This window comes from Drosophila navojoa, chromosome 2 (genome assembly GCF_054131105.1).
Source record: "Drosophila navojoa isolate 15081-1374.11 chromosome 2, UAZ_NAV_1.0, whole genome shotgun sequence".
In the NCBI taxonomy this organism is placed as follows: Eukaryota; Metazoa; Arthropoda; class Insecta; order Diptera; family Drosophilidae; genus Drosophila; species Drosophila navojoa.
Genome location: NC_142890.1, coordinates 6,083,610 through 6,100,856, shown reverse-complemented (window position 1 = coordinate 6,100,856; position 17,247 = coordinate 6,083,610). Strand labels below are relative to the sequence as shown.

Sequence of the window (17,247 nt, the reverse complement as noted above, 5' to 3'; positions counted from 1 at the left end):
TATGAATGTCGTACGCCTTTCGATGAGCTCGCAATGAGATGAGAGTGATGGAATAGGATATCGAAAGGAGAGAGGCGTAACAGTTTATAGATGTAATATGCATATGATATGTATTCATTAATCGTCTAGAAAATCAGAAAAAGTTGAGAGAGAATATATATATATAGTTAGATTAGATTAGAAGAGCATAGAGACAGTTTTGAATGGGGTAAACACAGTCTTGTGATTCAGCGCTGTTATGATATAGAAGTACACTGAATCAACGCTTAAATACATATACAATGATACATATAGAAACATATATAAGACGTAGAGATATATATATATTTATATTTATATATGTGAGTGGCTTAGAATGTGAACAAAAAACGATTTGGAGCGGATTGCTTATTAGTAAAAAGGGAAAACATAAACATGGAACATAAGCTCAACTCGCAAGCAATGTAAAACTTTTAAGTAATCGCCGCGGACATCGAAACAAATTCAACTCGGATGTTCCTTATCTTATGATAAAACATATAATACTGATGCTATGCACTCTGCTTTGCATTTACGTACCGGCAACAATTTTGCTGACTTGCATGACTTGCTGGGCCAAAATTTGATTCAGCTGCAGCAAATGCTCGCGCTGCTTCTTCTCGGCATTGATCTTGCTGGCGGGCAGCGTTTCGTTCTCCTGGAGGGGTGAAACAAGGACGAATTATGTATTATTATATTAGTAAGGTAAGTCAAGTAATCAATCAGCATTTTATATAAAAAGTCCACTTACATTGCTGCTAATGGGCGCTTCGGCTAGCATCTTCTTAATGGACTCGACCTTCTCCTGGCGACGCTTCTTCTCCTCAGGCGACAATTCGGGCGTCTAGAGAGAGAGAGAGAGTGACAAATTATATTTATTATGCTCTCGCAGATTTATTGATCTCCACTCACTGTTTCTGGTATGTAACGCTCGGGTATGACTATCTTATTGGGCGCCAGCAGCAAATTGTCTATGGTGTTCTCGGAGATCTTCTCGCCCTGGCCCAGAGCTGAGCGCACCACATCGGGCGCATTCATGCGCGGGCGCAACGCCACCTCCATGTCCAGATCATCACGTGCCCGCCAGTTGGTGTTCTGCAAGGTAAAATGAGTTATCTAAGTATGGGAGGGACTCTGGACGTCACCGAGTCCACTTACATTGCGATTCATATCGTTCTCGGCCTGCACCTTTTCCATGGCCTTCTGGTTGACATTGTTGGGCGCCGTGTAGTGGCGTCGCTTCTCGCGCGGCACGGCGCGTCGATGTTTGTGTGGCGGTGGCACGCGCTCCACAATCTTCTCCGTATCCTCGGAGGCGGAGCCAGCGGACATTTCGTTAATGATCTGGCGAGCGGCCACGCTCTGGAACACCGGCTCGGGGCTAATGTCGGTTAGGCTCTTGTTGAGACTCTGCAGCGAGTCGGTCTTGGTGCGCAGCGCCACGCGTGCGCTGTCCCGACTGGGATGGGCCTGCTGCTGCAGCTGCTTGGCAAAGTATGCGTTGGCCAAAGGATTCAGATGCTCGCGCTGCTGCTGATGGTGGTGGTGGCCATTGCTCTGAGGCGCTGGCGGCGGCGGTGCCTCGTGCTCGTAGTTGCTATTGCGATCGTAGTCGGAACCGCCGCCATTGAAGTGGTGTCCGTTCTGCTTGCCATTCATGTGGCGACTGTGCCTGGGCTTTGGCGGCTCGTTGTAGCTGCGTGGCAGAGACTTGGACCGGCTGTGATGGCCATTGCTCATCTGCTCCTCCAGGCTCTGGGCATACTGCTGCTGCTGCAGCTGCTGGGCGTATTGCTCCTCCTCCAGCACCTGGTCGAGATTCTGTGTGGAGTTGCTCAGGCCGCGCTCGCTGCGGTCGCGATGCCGCCGCTCCGACTCCCGCTTGACAATGCGCACCGTTTTGATCTCCTGCTTTTCCAGATTGCTCAGATTGGCAAAGGGATTGCTGTCCAGGAAGCCATCGCTATCAACGCCGCTCAGCTCCAGCGCATCGCTGCTGCCATTATAGCGATTGTAGTCGCCCAGCTTGGCGCTGCTATTGGTGTCCACGTAGAGCGGCGTCGACAGATTCAGCGTGGAGTCATTCAGATGCTGCTGGCTGCCATTGTGCAGCATGTTGGCATCCAGATCGGTTTCCGTCCAGCTGCTCGAATTGCTGCGCTTCTTCAGGCTGCCGTTCGAGGTGCCCGTTCCGTTCGTCGGACTCAATTCCTTGTTGCCGATTTCCTGATACAAACGCGTCGAGTTCTCCGTCAACTGTCGCACGGCCGAGCTCAGCTCATGCCGCTGCCGCTGCATATCCCCCACCAGAGACTGCACCCGCTCCAGCTCCGACTGCAGCACTGCTGCCGTCTGGTTGCCATTCAGCTGGCTGGCATCGCTGTTGGCGCCGTTGCTGCGCGTCGACTGCACCTTCTGGCGTAGTGTGAGCAGCTCCTGCTCCAGCCGAGCATTGCCCGCCACAGTCTGCTCCAGTTTCTGTAGGCCATAAATGATGTGAAAAATGTTTAGTTTAAAGTTCTCTGATTGAGTTTACGGCACATGCAGCAGTTTAAATTGATAGGCGAAACGTAGAAGTTTTTTGCATCATGAGCTATGCCTAGGCCCTAGGTGTACACTAGCTGGTATTTTTTATCATATAGAACAAAAACGGGTAAGGCTAGGAAGGAATTTTATATACAATTTTCATCATTTTTTCTTATTTTTTTTTTTTTAACTGAATTCTTCAAGGTTTTTTTCTTCTATTCTGCTACTACTACTAAATTCTAACTAATTTCAAATATCTTGACTTAAAATAATTTTTTCAATATTTTTAAGCTCGTTTTGAGTTGCTTTCTCATATTTCCTTAATCAACTATTTATGTATAAATAAAAAAACATTACACCCTGATTTCCCATTGAAAATGAGTTCAGGCTATAATCAAGATTTGCTATATTATGGGACGACAAAAAATATATATTTAGTTATGGATTTAAGCTTTAACTAATCATCAGTTTTAACATTAAAATTTTTAATTTTAGTCAATCAATCCCAAATATTTGTAGAGTTCCTTGATTAAGTCTCAATCGATCTCAATGTATTAAAAAAAAAATTTTAGATTTAATATATCCGTAATTTCAGTAGGTAATTTGCTTAGCTCCATCTAGAGAAATTTGTAACGGATATCGATTTAGCCCTCAGGCATCTCGACACAAAGCAGTTAGTTAAATATTTATATGTTTTTTTGGTTGAATGAATTCTCATTAGTTACATAAGCGACATGCGAAGCTGAAGCAGACGAAAACTAGACATGTATACATATATATGCATATACATATGTATGTCTGACACATATAATGCAAAAAACTTCTACTAGGCACCTGGGCTACCTTAGAGTTCTCGGCGAGCAGTTGATGCACACGCGATAGCTCGCGCTCCAGTATATGCTGCTGCTTCTTGGCCGCCTCCAGGGCCATGGGCGTGGCATTGTTGTCGTGTATACGTGCGCGTAGTCCGCCCAGGGCGCGCTCCAAATCCTCCTTGTCACGCTGCAGGCTCTGCAATACGCCCGACTCCTCCTGCAGCAGCTGATCCAGCTGGTAGAGCTCACGCACCTTGGCCTGAAGAAGAGGCGAAGCATACGTAAGTTATGTATTTTATGTTCGGATTACTCCGTTTTTGCATTACCTGCAGCTCTGTCTGATTGGGACTGAGTCGATCCCATTGCTTCTGCTCCTCCTGCAGCATCTGACGCTCCTGCATGCGCTGATTGAACTCCAGCCGATCCATGGTCGCCGGCTGAGCCCGACCATTCGCATCGTTGCGATACAACGAGCCCAGCTTGACCATATTGTCCACCAGGTTGACCAGCGGCTTGCTCTTCTCATACTGCCGCTCCAGGTCGAGCAGATGCTGCTTCAAGTAGTCCAATCGCTGGATGCTCTCCGCACGCGTAAGTCCCTCGGCGCCGCGCAGCCGATTCTGTGGAGAATTGCAATTGCCAATGAGTACAACGCGAATGGACACAGATTTAACAGTTAAGAGTTAATAGTTAACAGTTAACAGTTTAATGTTAGAGTTTTAGTCACAGGAATAGCCAACACCAGTTTAGTCAACAACCCGCAACCATTTGAATGAAGTTCACAATTGTTTAACCACCTGCACATTGTGAATGTCGCTGCAGCACTGCTCGATGGCTCGCGCCGTTTGACTGCTCTGCCGTCGCAGTTGAATCAGCAGCAGCACCAGCTCCTCGTGTGTGCGACTCAGTAAATCGCCAGCCGATACATCCAGATTCTGTAGTATTTGTCAAATCAATCAATCAGTCAATCAATAAATTAAAATCCAACAAGTTTTCTGAGCCTGCCGCTAGCTAATAAAAATACATTTCGATACGCTCTTCGAAAAGCCCTCTCAAGTCCTTGGGCTCTCATTTAACACCCATAAAAATAATTCAGTGAGCAGGATAAATTCCTCGCATAGCGAAAAAATACCAAGAGCCAATATCGAATAGCCGGAATGAATTGAAATACGATAAGTTTTGTTTTCCCCTTTTATGGCAAATAGCTGTGATAACTGTGATGCCTCGCAGCTCTGATGGCTTGAACTGCCTGTCAATCAGGAATGCACATGGCCAATGCTTGCAGTTATGCTGCACCAGCCTCTCTCTAGGTTTAGCAAATATTTATGCCCCACTTACCCTTATCTGTGTGCTCGTCTCACGCTCCAGCATATCAATTTCAGCTCGACTGCCAGCACGACGCATGCCAAACTGCAATTGTTGTTGTTGTTGCTGTGGCGTCGATGTGGCCATGGCTGCTGAACGACCGTAGAGACCGCGATCTGTCAGGACTGTGGCCTTGGCGTATTTGGTCTCCGTCGCATTGCCATAGTAGGGATCATAGTGGGCGAATGCCGATTCGTGCGACTGCTGCTGCAGATGCAGTGCATCCGATGGGTCCGGCTTGACAGTTAGATTGCCTTTGGGCAAATTGTTTACGTTGCGCACCGAAATCGAGGCTGCAAATTGAAACGAGAGTTAGTTCTGGTGCTGATTTTATGGACGTGGCAGGACATGTAATTATTATGCGTGCGCGAAATAATTAGAGAGAAAGCATTAAAACAGAGTTAAACAGCGGAACTTGTTCTGTAGTTCGTCTACTGTCAACTAAATACATTGTTGGCTGGGTATACAAGCTGTCAGAGGCGGGCACTACGTAGTGAAAGCGTCTAAAAGAGCTGTTCATCAAGCTGTTTGCAAAACAAATTTCAACTGCCCGCAAAAGTATGCTACACTTTTTTTGTTGGTTGGTTGAATCTAAAAAAGTCGACTGTACAGCGTGTATACAAATGTGAGTGAGTGTGTGTGTGTGTGTGTGTGTGTGAGTGCGTGTGATATGAAATGAGTGTGAATATGAATATGAGTATTTACAAGCGCATTAATAATTACATAAGTGTAGGAACAAGTCATATATGTAGCTAGGCATGTATGTATATATATATATATGTATGTATATAAAGAAAATTGCTTACCATTTTGTTAATGTAACAAAACAACACAACAATAATGACAACAACAATAACAAATAACAATAAACGAAAGTGAAAACAAAAAACAAGCAACAAACAATTTTAAATGAAATGCAGGCCTCATGCGGCTCCCTCTATTTCCTTCTCTCTCTCTCTCTCCCTCTCTTTCTCTCTCTCACACATCCTCTTCTATTTACAGCTTATGCCTCTTGCAAAGAATTAACCTCAAGAACTGCGCAAATATTTGTCAAATTTAACTATTGTCACATATTTCTAAGCGGCTAACGCTGCGTATGCGTAATGCCTCAATTGTTCCTCTGCGCCGCATTCACAATGGCATTGCCATTGCCATTGCCGTTGCCGTTGCCATTGACATCATTGTTGCCATTCAGCTGCTGTATGATGGAACGCACATTGCTCGTCAGCGGCAGCATTGGTCCACTGGAGGCGGGCGTTCTGGGCGTGGGCGTGGTCGTCGTTGTGGCTGTAACTGTGGCCTCTGCATTGTTATTGCTCTTCATGAGGCCACTCGACATGGCATCCCACTGCCGGATGGTCTCGCGATCCAGCTCCTGCGACTTATGCGACAGATTGGAGCCCGTTTCGGCGCGCAGCACCTCATAGACATCCGCATCGCTGACCTGGCTCATGGCCGAGCTATTCGCCAGCAGCTGCACATAGACATCGTGCTCGTCGTGCGAGGGCGACGAGGGAGGCGACGCTGCCGGCGGCTGACGCGGCGGCGGCTTCTGGCAATCGTTCACGTAGGTCACCTCACGCGTGAGCTTCGTCTTGGTCGCCTGGCTGCTGGGCATGGTCATGGGCGCTGGCGTCGGTATGGGCAAGGCGGGTGCAGCCACTGCTATGCGATCCAGATCGTCCAGGGAGCGCGCATGACGCTGCGAGACGCGCCGCAGGCTCTCGCGCCACAGGGCGTCCTCCTCCCAGAGCAGCTCGCCACCTAGAACTGAGAGTTGATTGGCGTTATTCACTGTGGTGTTCACTGTGGCTGCCGCTGCCGTCGCTCTCTTGTCCAGCCTCTGCTCAGCTGCACCCAACCCAACCCGACCCTCCGCCTCATCCGCCGCCTCCTCCGCCTCCAAGTGGCTACCACCAGTCAGTTTACGAGCGAGATTTGTGTTTTTAGTAGTTGTAAGATATGAATGAATTGGGTTTAATGAATGACCCTCACTACCCTCGCCGCCGCCCAGCTCCGCCGACTCCAGCTGCACGTTATTCAGCTTGATCAGGTTCTTATTGCAGCTGTAGCTGAGCTTCTCGACGTTCGCCTTCACGCTGTACAGATTCTTGCTGTCGATGGCCTGGTCCTTGTCCACCAGTGCATCCATATTGAACTGCAGCCTGTCGATGGGATTGTGTATGTGGGCTATGTTCAGGCCGTGGGCGTGAATCTCACGCTGATTGTTCAGCTGCGGCGGCGCCGGCAGCTCGGAGTAATAATACGGCGCCGACTGCGTGGAGATGTTACTATTGTTTCGACTGTGCATCGGGGTGAGGCGGACGGCGCCCTCGACGCCCACGCTGCCCATGCTGCCCAGCTGCTGTATGGAGTCCGTGGAAGAGAGGAAATGTATGTTGCCATAGAAGTTCTGCTCGTCGCCATCCGTGTTGCGGAACGTCTTTGGTGGCTTGATCAGGTTGGTGAGGATGTCAGCGCCTGCGGCGGCATTCGCATCGTTAAGCAGGTGACGCGTGGGCGTGGCATGTGCCTGATAGGGCAGCAGATCGCTGCTCTGCAGGTGACTCAAGTACGTGTCCAGCTCATGGCTGCTCAGCGTCTCCTCAAAGTGCTCGCTCATCGACTCGATCTCACTGATCGACTCCTGCGAGAGCGGACGCCGCGAGCGCTGGCGCTCCAGCTCAGAGTCGGAGCGCTGGCGAAACTCAACGGATTCATTCTCGCTGGGCAGCGAGTTGTTGCTCGGCGGCCGTTGCTGCAGCTTGCCGCGGAACAGCTCCAGATCGGAGGAGGTGCGCGATGAGCTCTTGTCCGTCTGACAGCTGTAGTTGGAGTCGGACAAGGTGCGCGCGTGCTGCTGCTGCAGCAGCGTCAGGCCAGAGCCGCTCGAGCTCGAGCCGGCTGCCCTGGCTGTGGCCCGGCGCTGCTGCTGCTCCGGCGTGCCACGCACTTTGGCGAAGTGATCGGGCAGAGAGAGGCGACTGCTCTTCAGCGTGGTGCTCGGCTCCGTCTTGGGCAGATTCAGCGAGGTGTTGCTGGCGTGCATCTTGGGCAGCTGCTCATAGGACAGATGCACTTTGCTGTCGCGCCGCCTCACCGTGTCATAGTGCTCCGAGGAGAAGATCTCCTCCGTCTTCAGCTCCTCCATGGGAGGCGGTGAGTCGGGTATGGGCGGCGGAGGCAATATCTCGCTGTCCGAGCTCTCCGCATAGTTGTTGAGGGGCGTGGAGGCACCCAGATAATATGATGCGGGCCTAAAGGTATCCGACAGGCTGAAACGCGTCCGGGAACGTAATCGCTTGGCCTCCATCTGTTGTTTGCTACTCTCATCATCCGCATCGGAGCTGTCACTGGCCAGCGCGCTCTTGGCCGGCTTCAAAATATCCGGCATGTCTTTGCCCTGACGTTTTTTGGTCTTCTTCTTCAATGTTTCCGTGCCGTTCTTTTTGCTCTTCTTTAGCGTGGAGCGACCGGATGAGCAGTGTGCCTCCTCAGCAGCAGATGTTGCTGTGGTTGCAGCTGCTACGACTGCTACTCCTGCTCCTGCTGCTCCTGCTGCTCCTGCAGCTGCTGCTGCTGCTGTTGCTTTGACGCCTGCCAGCTCCATGTACACGGGCTCTGTGTGGGCCAGCTTGATGCTGCTGCTCGCCAGGGCACTGGATATGCACATAATCTCATAGTTGCTTCTATTATCGTCATCATGCAGGCCCTTGGTCATTTCCACATAATGATTCTCCTCCTCCGCCTCGTTGTAGCTCTCGTGCGTCGCCACCAGACTGAGGGTGCCCGACTGGCCCAGCTCCACCTTTTTGGGCGTCATGGGCAAATAATGGCTCTCGTCTAACTGCTGATCCGTGGGCGTAATCGGCTCATTTACATATAGCTGCTGCAGCTCCTTGTCACTCGGTAAATTGGCATTCGCGCTGACTGGCGGCGCCCCATCAATAGCAGCAGCAGGCGCAGCAGCAGCAGCAGCATCAGCATCCGCATCAGCAACAACATCATTATCATCATCGTCATCGTCGTCCTGTGCCAGTGCCTCGTCTATGTCATCATCAGTGTACTCTTCACATGCAGTGCTCTCATCATCCTCATCGTCCTGCTGTTGCTCCACCTCCACCTTCTCCTGCTGCTGCTGCAGCTGCGTTTGCTCTTGCTGCTCCTCTATCTGCTCGTCAGCCTCTTTAGCTGTCGCTGCCTCGCCCAGCCCAGGCTTGGACTCTGCTGTGGGCGTTAAATCCTCCTCGGACTGTTGTTGCTGCTGCTGCTGTTGCTGTTGCTGCTCCTTGTACAGCTTCAGCTGCATCAGCATGGGCGTCTCCTCGGCATCACTGATGACCGCCTTGGCATACTCCACATTCTCGTAGTTGCTGCCGACCAGCTTGTTGCTATAGACGGGCACATAGTTGACATTCTGCGGTGATTTGGGCGCCGCCTTCTTGGGCAAAATGGGCACCGGCTGCTCGGCTGCCTCAGTTGGCTGCAGTTGCAGCTTAAGCTTGGGCCGAAGTGGCAGCTGCTGCCCCAAGCTGCTGGGCTGCACCTGGATAATGGGCGTGCGGCTGGCCTCGTGCACCTTGAGTATGGGCTTGAGCTGAAAAGTTTGGTTGTTGGCTGTATCCTTTGTTGTTGTAGTTGTTGTTGTTGCAGCAGCTGCTGTTGTTGTTTTTGTTGTTGAGCTGTTTAAATTTGAGCTAAGGCTAACATTTGATAGTGTAGTTGTTGCTGTTGTTGTTGTCTCTGCTATTGTTATTGTTGTCATTGCTGTTGTTGTTGTTGTTGTTGTGTTTTGTGTGCTAGTTGTTGTTGCTGTTGTTGTTGACCTTCCTGCCGTCACACTTATGTTATCATCCAGCCCAGGCCCAGCTGCGCTTTGTGCGTTTTCTCTTTCTTTATCTTTTTTTGTTTTCAAACATTTACAAAATTTACAAAAAATTTTCAGTAACCAAAAAAAAACGTATACACAGAAAAATGGAAAAGAAAGTTATATAAAAATAATTTAATTTTAATTTTTTTTTTGTGTTTAAGTTTTGAGCCCATGTCTTGAGTTTTGAGTTGGGTTTTAGTGCGAAATTTACAGCGGCTTTTAGTAGACGAAACACCAAGCACCCAATTTCCATGAATTGATGAAAACATTTTTAAGAACCAAACTACTCAAAGAAATTCAACAGTCTCTCAGCTAAGGTTTACTTATTCTTATTCGTAAATTTTATTTCGGGTGAATAAAGTAAAAGTTTAATGAAAGTACAGCACAAAAATAAAGCCAAACTGAAGTGTTTCTGGTAAATTGCAAATTTTCTTACTTGGCCCAGCAAAAAATCGTTGCCTACTTTTAGGCTTGGGCTGTGGACAACATGTGAGCTCAGACAACCGATTTATTCAACATTTATTCAACTTAATTGCCAATGAATAAATAATTATTTGAGCATTTGAGCACTCACATTATGTATTTATGTGTATGATTGTGTGTGTGTGTCTGTGTGTGTGCGCACGGCAGGAAGGTTTTTATTTCATTTGATGTTTGTATAATTGCATTTTGTCTCTGCTGCCATTGCATAATGCAATTTAATTAAAACATTCAAAATGCAACTGACAAAAACAAAATTAAATATATGTATATATACTACGGCTTGTTTGTTTAGTTTGGCATCAAAAAATATGTATAAATAGGCATGCAAATGGTTAAGCAGTAAATAGTTAGTAGTTAATAATAGCTTGCGCAGAGTGTTACTTAGAGCTATCGATACGAAACGGCAGCTACTTAGCTTACAGTAATTTTAAGGTATAATTATTAAAGTTGAAGCTCGAAACTACTCGGCAGCGCAGCTGCCAGCTTAATCACAGATATTCACTACGCTACAGGCGATAAAGGGGACGGGGGAGTTGAAATACAAAACAGAATTATACGCTCAACCAGAATGAGCCATAGCCAGCTAAATAGTACACTCAACAAAAAAAAGTGTGTAATTGTAGACAAATTGTAGTAAATTAATAAAAAACTGACAGCTGAATACATTTTGAAAAGGAAATATAATGAAATTAACAATATTTTCTCACAATTTTAAGGAACTTATTATAATTTTTTTTTTTAAGTATTTTCAATATAGATCATATTTTCGAATAGATAATATCTTTAAAATTCAATTTTAATTTTAATAAAAATATTTTTTTTATTATTTATTTTATTTGTGTTTAATACTATTCATTAAAATTTTGTTTAATTTTTGGGAATTTTGCTAAGTATATCTTCGAAATTTTCTATTCAATAATAATAAAGTTGATCAAAAAACAATAAATATTTTGCCAATAAAAAAAAGTTTACTTTGATAATTTTAAATTATTTACAAAATGTTATTTATGTACTTCAATATCTTATGCAAATTTTCAAACTAACTCTAAAAATTTTTTGAGTGTACCAAATAGCTGGAGGGCGCTTCAATTGCAACAGGAGAGCAAAGCCAAAGAGCTAACAAAAGTAAAAGTAGAAACTACAGCAGAACAAAGGCACAAACTGCAACGTGAGATAGACAAACAGCTAACAGGATAGAGAGAGAGAGATAGATATAGAGAGAGAAACACAGAGAGATAGCGAGAAAGAGCGAGCGCAACAAGAGACAGAGATAGAGTAACAGTAGAGATATGTAGTTAGCCAAATAGGCGACGATAGCACAAAAAGACTTAAAGCAAAGCAAAAATGGGAGGTTCTTGGGGGGGCGGGGTTGGAGCATTGTGCATATTTAGAGATACAGAGAGAAATGGAAAACAAAGTCAAGTACTCACCCTCATCGTCCGAGGAGTAGCTGTTGTAGACACCGCCTGGTCCCATATTCGCATGCGTTTCCGATCTGGAGCGCTGAATGCCCGCGGAACTGGCGCCGGCTGCCGTTGCGGCGACAGAGCTTGTGGTTGCCGTGCCACCGGCAGCCGTGGCAACCAGACCCGTTTTGCCCGCCAGCGGTGCATAGCGTGCACCGCTGGCCACCGCCGTGGAGGCGAGCAGTATGTTCGGATTGCTGCCCAGCTTGGACATGGCGGACATATTGCTGCCGCCCTGCTGCACGCCCTTGCGCGTTAGCGGCGACTGCAGCATGCGCTGCTTCCACTCCAGCAGGCGCTTCATGGACTCCTCGCGCTTGCGTTCGCCATCCAGCGGATTTTGCGGAGAGGGCGCTGCGCCCGCTGTGGGGGAGGTGGCCAGCGAATTGTTGGCCGTGGAGTAGTCGTCGTCCAGGCCGCCGTTACGCTTGGGCAGCCGGGCGCTGGCCGAGCGCAGGAACTGCTCGTTCTTGCTGATGATCTCTTGCGTGGACATCGAGGGCGGGAATATCGAGCCCGGATGCACGTTAAGTGGCGGCAGCTCCTCATCCTGTGACAGCTGCTGCTGTTGCTGCTGCTGCTGTGCGTGCGAGGACACGGAACGCGCTGCGGCACCGCCACCCGCACCCTGGCTGGCCGAGCGACTCATGCGTGGCATGCTGCATGCAGCGCTGCCCTGTGCCTGCGCCTCGGCCAGCAGCTCCTGGCGCTTGTACGCCCGCTCATAGGGATTCTCGTAGCCAATGGTGTGCACGCCGCTGCCGAACTCGCCGGCGACGCCGCTGGCGGTGCGATAGCTGCCCGCCTGCTGTGGCTGAGCACCGCCAGCACCACCGCCGCCGCTCTGCAAGTAGAGCGCGCTCTTGCGCATCTTCTCCGCGTAGCTGGCCTCCGAGTAGTAGAAGCTGTCGGGCGTGCGATTAATGTCCAAGCTCGACTTGGGCCGTGGTGCGCGTCCTGCCTCGTGCTTGCTCTGCGCCACAGCAGCGGCGGCGGCAGCCGCAGCCGCCTCGGCGCGCGCCTCATACTCCAAGAAGTCGGCGGAGTGCGGACGCACGATGGCCGCAGCGGTGCGGGCGCGCAAGTCCAGGTTATTGATTAGCTGATCGGCGGCCGTTGGCTGTGGACGTAAAGCAAAGAGTGGTTAGTTTAAACTGTGCCCACACACGCACACAGAAGTGAGTTTTGCATTTTAAAATGTTGCCCCCAATTGGCTAATTGGCCTGGCCTACAAGGCGGCAGCCACTGCTAGCCAGCTGCCAAAGGGCCCAGGCGCATAAATCATGCACGCGACTTATTTCCTGGCTGACCCACAAAGCAGCTGCACAGTCTGCCGACGGCGACGGCGACGCCGCCCGAGAGGGCGAGCAGCCCATAAAGTTGCACTTTAGGCGCCACAGCCGGCAGCTGTGGCAATTGCGGCAGCTGCAGCCGCGAGTGCGCTGCATAAAACGTCTGCAATTTAGCAACCCACTGACACACTAAACTCTAATTAGTGGGCGTGCCGAGGACTTGCGACCAGCAGCAGCAACTCTCCTTGCAAACTAAAAACTGAAAGTTTGAGATGCTCAACCTCCAATCCGCACGTAAACGGACCTCTGGCCTGTCTCTCTGGCCTCCCTGGTCGAGGTAAAAGAATTTAATGTTTCTGCATTTTATGTAAATATCTCGCTGTTTTAGCATTTTAGTAAATCTCTATAGAAACGTGAGTTTCCTCTTCGCTGCTTTAGCGCATTTAATCTCTCAGCTCGTTGGATATATATACAGAAGGCATCTCTTATGTGATAGCTAGACATATATACAAGCTCATAAAATCTTTGCATACATATATATGCATACCTGGCTGCGTCTGCATTAATAAATATTTATGTATGCTTTATATACCTGAAATTCACTCATTCTCCCTCTCTTTCTCTCTGTTCTTCTCTCTTAAAAGTGTTTCAGGAGTCGCCTTGGCACACTCAAGGCTTTGCTTGCGCTTGCTACATCTTGCCAAATTATAAAGTAAATTTTAATTTTTAATTCCCTTTCAAAGTCAACATCAAACTGAGAGCGCGCTGTCAAACTAACAAAGTTTATATGTATATGTATATACAAAGGTTGTACTTTAATTAAAAGTTTCTCAGACAAACCTAACATTATGTTTGATATGCTGTAATTGAAAAAGAAATTCAACTTGAATCAAGACAAGGATGTAGCTTACATTTGAATGTGTTACCTATTCAACATTTATCTGAGTGTACTCTTTGACTGAATTTTTCCCTTATACCTAACCGTATTTAACAAATTTATATTTTTCAAATATCTCGAGCTCAATAACTCAAAGAAATTAGCATTCAGATCTCATTTCCGCTGATATAATTTAACCAAACTCGTAGTTTACAGGCGCTCACCTAACTTAACCCTGAGCTCTCCGCCATCTCTGGTTAATTTCTTTCGTTTATGCAATCGATCAAATCGAATCTGTGTGTGTCTGTCATACTTGTGGCGCTTTCCATCAATCATTGTGTTTTTGCAAGTTAATGCAAGTCAGAAACTTTTTCCATTTGCCACACAGCAAACAGCAAGTTAACTTTGATGGCAGTCGAGGGAACTCCGGCAGCAATCTACCAATAAGTTTTAACCAGATGCTAAGATGAGCCCAAATATGTGTTTGGGGAGTATATATATTGTAGATATATACTTGAGAATGAATGCAATTAACTCTGCAGTGACAGAGATATTTTTTAGGCAGTTGATATGTACTAAAAAGGAATATAGTTCTGAACTAAAAATTAATATATATTACATATACATTCATACATATGTAATTCAGCCTAACTCTAAAAGCTACGCTTTCAGAGAGATAAATTAAATTTCAATATTTCTTTCCCTTATCCATATGCTATAAGTCTTAAAGCCCTCAGACGCGCTTCCCCTCTTAAGGTCTGACTATATGGGCTAAAAAGGTGTCATACCTCAACTCGTTTTTGGGTAACTAAAGGAAAGTAAAATTCGCCCATTTGCCATTCAGCGTAAAAGTTGATGTTCAATGCATTGTGCTCTTGGCTTGGCCACAAGTGTTGGCCAAGTCGGCGCCTGGCTATGAGCTGGGGTAAACTTTAAGTAGGCCAACCTGAGCTCGTTGCCTCGCTGCAAACGGCTGCTGCAATTGGCCCACATTTGGCCAACTTTTTAGCTTTTATTGGGCAAAGTTGCAGCTTCAGCTGGCCAGCGGCCTGGGCAGACGGTGCGTATGAGTTATTTGTGTGGAAGCTAAGAACTTACCTCCATGTGGTTGGGCGTGTAGCGTTGTGGCATGGCCGGCACATGCTTGCTGCCATCGTAGCTGGGCGGGCTGAGGGGCCGCCTGTAGCTGGCCGCCTCCTGCAGCAGTGCCTCGTGTGCGGACAGTGCGCCGCCGGCTCCTGCCAGCTGCGACATATTGTAGATATCCTCGTAGTCCGCCGCGGCAGCAGCTGCTGCGAACAGGCGCTGCTGCTTGGAGCGGCCGTAGGCGTCCGGCGTGCGGCGCTCCGCCTGCAACTGCTGCTGGGTCGGGTAGGCGCCGCGCTGCATCAGCTTGGCCATGTAGAGATCTCGCTCGCCGTAGATCTCCTCGACGGCGCGCTGCTGCTGCAGTCGTGCTATCTGCTCCTCCATGTCGAGATGCTGCTGCTGGAACTGCGCCTCCAGGTGATCCAGCGAGTACTGCTGCTGCGCCTGCTGCAGCTGCAGCGCCGTCGACACGTGTCCAGTGCGCGTATCATAGATGGCATGATGCTGCTGTGGCTGCTGCTGTTGCTGCTGAGATCTCTGCTGGTACAGCTGCTGCGTGGGCGACAACATGCCGCCGGCTCCGACCGAGCCGCCGGTGGCGCCACTGCGACGACTAGGTGGCACTGGCTGCTGCTCATTGTGCTCGGGCGACGGCGAGGAGTAGCCGCCGTCGTTGATGCGTCGCGGCTTGGGCGGCGCATTGGCATACAGGGGCTGAGCGCCGTTGCCAGTGCCCGCATTGTCCGAGGCGGGCGTCAGCTGGCCCTTGCCCGGCTGCGACTGCAGCGTGTGGATGCCCGAGTCCGAGTTCTCCCCGCTGTGATTGAGCGAGGAGCTGACGCTGGGCTCCGACTCGCCACTGCTCGGCGCCTGCATGAGGCTGGCCGCCGCCAGGGCGCGCACCCACTGCATCATGGCATCGGCGCTGTCCGCGGCCAGCCAATAGGTGCGCATGTTCTGGTGCTCGCACTTGAAGGCGAACTTGCGATAGATCTTGTCCTCCGGCAGGCAGGCGGAGACACGGTACGAGGGCAGCAGCACCGAGCCCAGCAGCTTCTCCTCCTCCGGGCCCTTGTAGTAGTACAGGCAGTACTCGGCCAGCACGAACCAGCGCTTGCGCCACACCTTGAGCCCGTCCGAGCCCTGCTTGTGCAGCCAGCCGGAGAGGGTGACGGGCGTGGTGGGCGGCCGCTTGGTGATCGGAGATTTGAGCGCCTGTATGGAGCCGATGCTCTTCTTGCGATCCAGTGGCGCATGGGTGGGACTGCGCGTGGAGGCCGACGAGGACTCCTCCGAGCTGGGCGTGGGCTTGGGCTTGACCACAGTTGAGATTTGCGTCTGACAGGCCTGATTGACCACATGGCCGGGATGATTCTGTTGGATGTAGACGGGTCCATGCTCGCTGCCAGGCGTTTGCTGTTCCTGCTTTTGACGTTGTTGTTGCTGCTGCTGCTGCTGTTGCTGTTGCAGTTGTTGTTGCAGCTGCTGTTGTTGATGCAACTGCAACTGCAACTGCTGCTGCTGCTGCTGCTGGGCATAGAGCTGCTCCTGATAATGTTTCGGCATTTGCTGCTGCAGCTTCAACGGACCCGAGGCAGCTTGATATTGATTAGCCAAATTAAGCGTAGACGGTGGAGCCCGCTGCTGCTGTTGCTGTTGCTGCTGTTGTTGTTGCTGTTGCTGCTGCTGCTGCTGCTGTTGCAGCGTCATGTTGGACACCATGCTAGAGGATTGACTCATGTGGTAGTGGCCCGTGGGCGGATTCATGGCCTGGCGCATGGCAAACGTGCGCTGCTGCTGCTGGGCCGCCTCGCTCTGCGTGGCCAGCTGCGCCTGCATCTTGGCCTGCTGCAGCTGCTGGTACTGCGCCTGCAGCGCCGAGATGGGATGATGGCCCGCCGTCGCATTGCTCGCCTGCAGCCGCCCGGCGGCGGCCAGATATGTGCGCTCCGTGGGCGACTGATAGAGCTGGTCCCCGGTGCCGCCGCTGCTCGTGTACGACTGGTGGTAGGGAGAGCTGTGCGAGCTGCTGGAGTTGCCGCCATGGCCATGGTGCTTGAGCAGGCCGTGCTTGGCCTGCGGCTGCATGTCGATGGGCGAGAGTGGACCGCCGCCGCTGGACGAGGTGGCCGTGGGGGACTGCTGGTAGATCGACTGCGGTGCCAGGTGGTAGCCGGCGGGCGAATGTGTCGCAGTGCGATAGTCAATCAGATTGGTTTGATAGGCCAGCGGCAGTTTCTTCTGTTGCTGGGCCGTTGCCGCCTGCAGCTGCAGCTGTTGCAGCTTCTTTGGGTCCATGGTGCCGCCCGTGAAGAGCGGTGGCGCCTCCAACCTGCAGAGCAAAAAGAAGAGCAGAGCAAAGAGTGAGCGAGAGAGAGTTAAAATAATGTCTGCAGCTGTCACATGGCGTTGCATCAATTAGCAAAGGTCGACGGGATTAATTCAA

General features: G+C 49.9%; 1 protein-coding gene and 1 long non-coding RNA gene across 7 annotated transcripts in view; one reads left to right on the top strand and one right to left on the bottom strand.

Annotated features, from left to right (window-relative positions):
• Nucleotides 1-17,247, top strand: part of LOC149092082 (uncharacterized) — a 193,544-nt gene that overhangs the window by 131,062 nt on the left and 45,235 nt on the right. The gene's annotated exons all lie outside the window — the stretch shown is intronic.
• Nucleotides 1-17,247, bottom strand: part of kmr (pleckstrin homology domain-containing family A member kramer) — a 33,012-nt gene that overhangs the window by 3,237 nt on the left and 12,528 nt on the right. For 2 of the 6 annotated variants that reach the window (XM_089265797.1, XM_018111582.3), the window contains exons 3-12: nucleotides 14,811-17,133; nucleotides 11,508-12,663; nucleotides 4,698-5,017; nucleotides 4,157-4,294; nucleotides 3,686-3,979; nucleotides 3,388-3,618; nucleotides 1,177-2,496; nucleotides 931-1,113; nucleotides 770-862; nucleotides 559-676 (exon numbers count right to left, since the gene is read on the bottom strand). In XM_089265797.1, the coding sequence (XP_089121923.1) occupies nucleotides 559-676; nucleotides 770-862; nucleotides 931-1,113; nucleotides 1,177-2,496; nucleotides 3,388-3,618; nucleotides 3,686-3,979; nucleotides 4,157-4,294; nucleotides 4,698-5,017; nucleotides 11,508-12,663; nucleotides 14,811-17,133 (6,176 nt within the window). Of the gene's footprint in view, nucleotides 1-558; nucleotides 677-769; nucleotides 863-930; nucleotides 1,114-1,176; nucleotides 2,497-3,378; nucleotides 3,619-3,685; nucleotides 3,980-4,156; nucleotides 4,295-4,697; nucleotides 5,018-5,530; nucleotides 8,218-8,286; nucleotides 9,624-11,507; nucleotides 12,664-14,810; nucleotides 17,134-17,247 lie in introns of those variants that run through there. The other 4 variants (XM_089265798.1, XM_018111581.3, XM_018111590.3 and 1 more) reach the window with 4 other exon arrangements.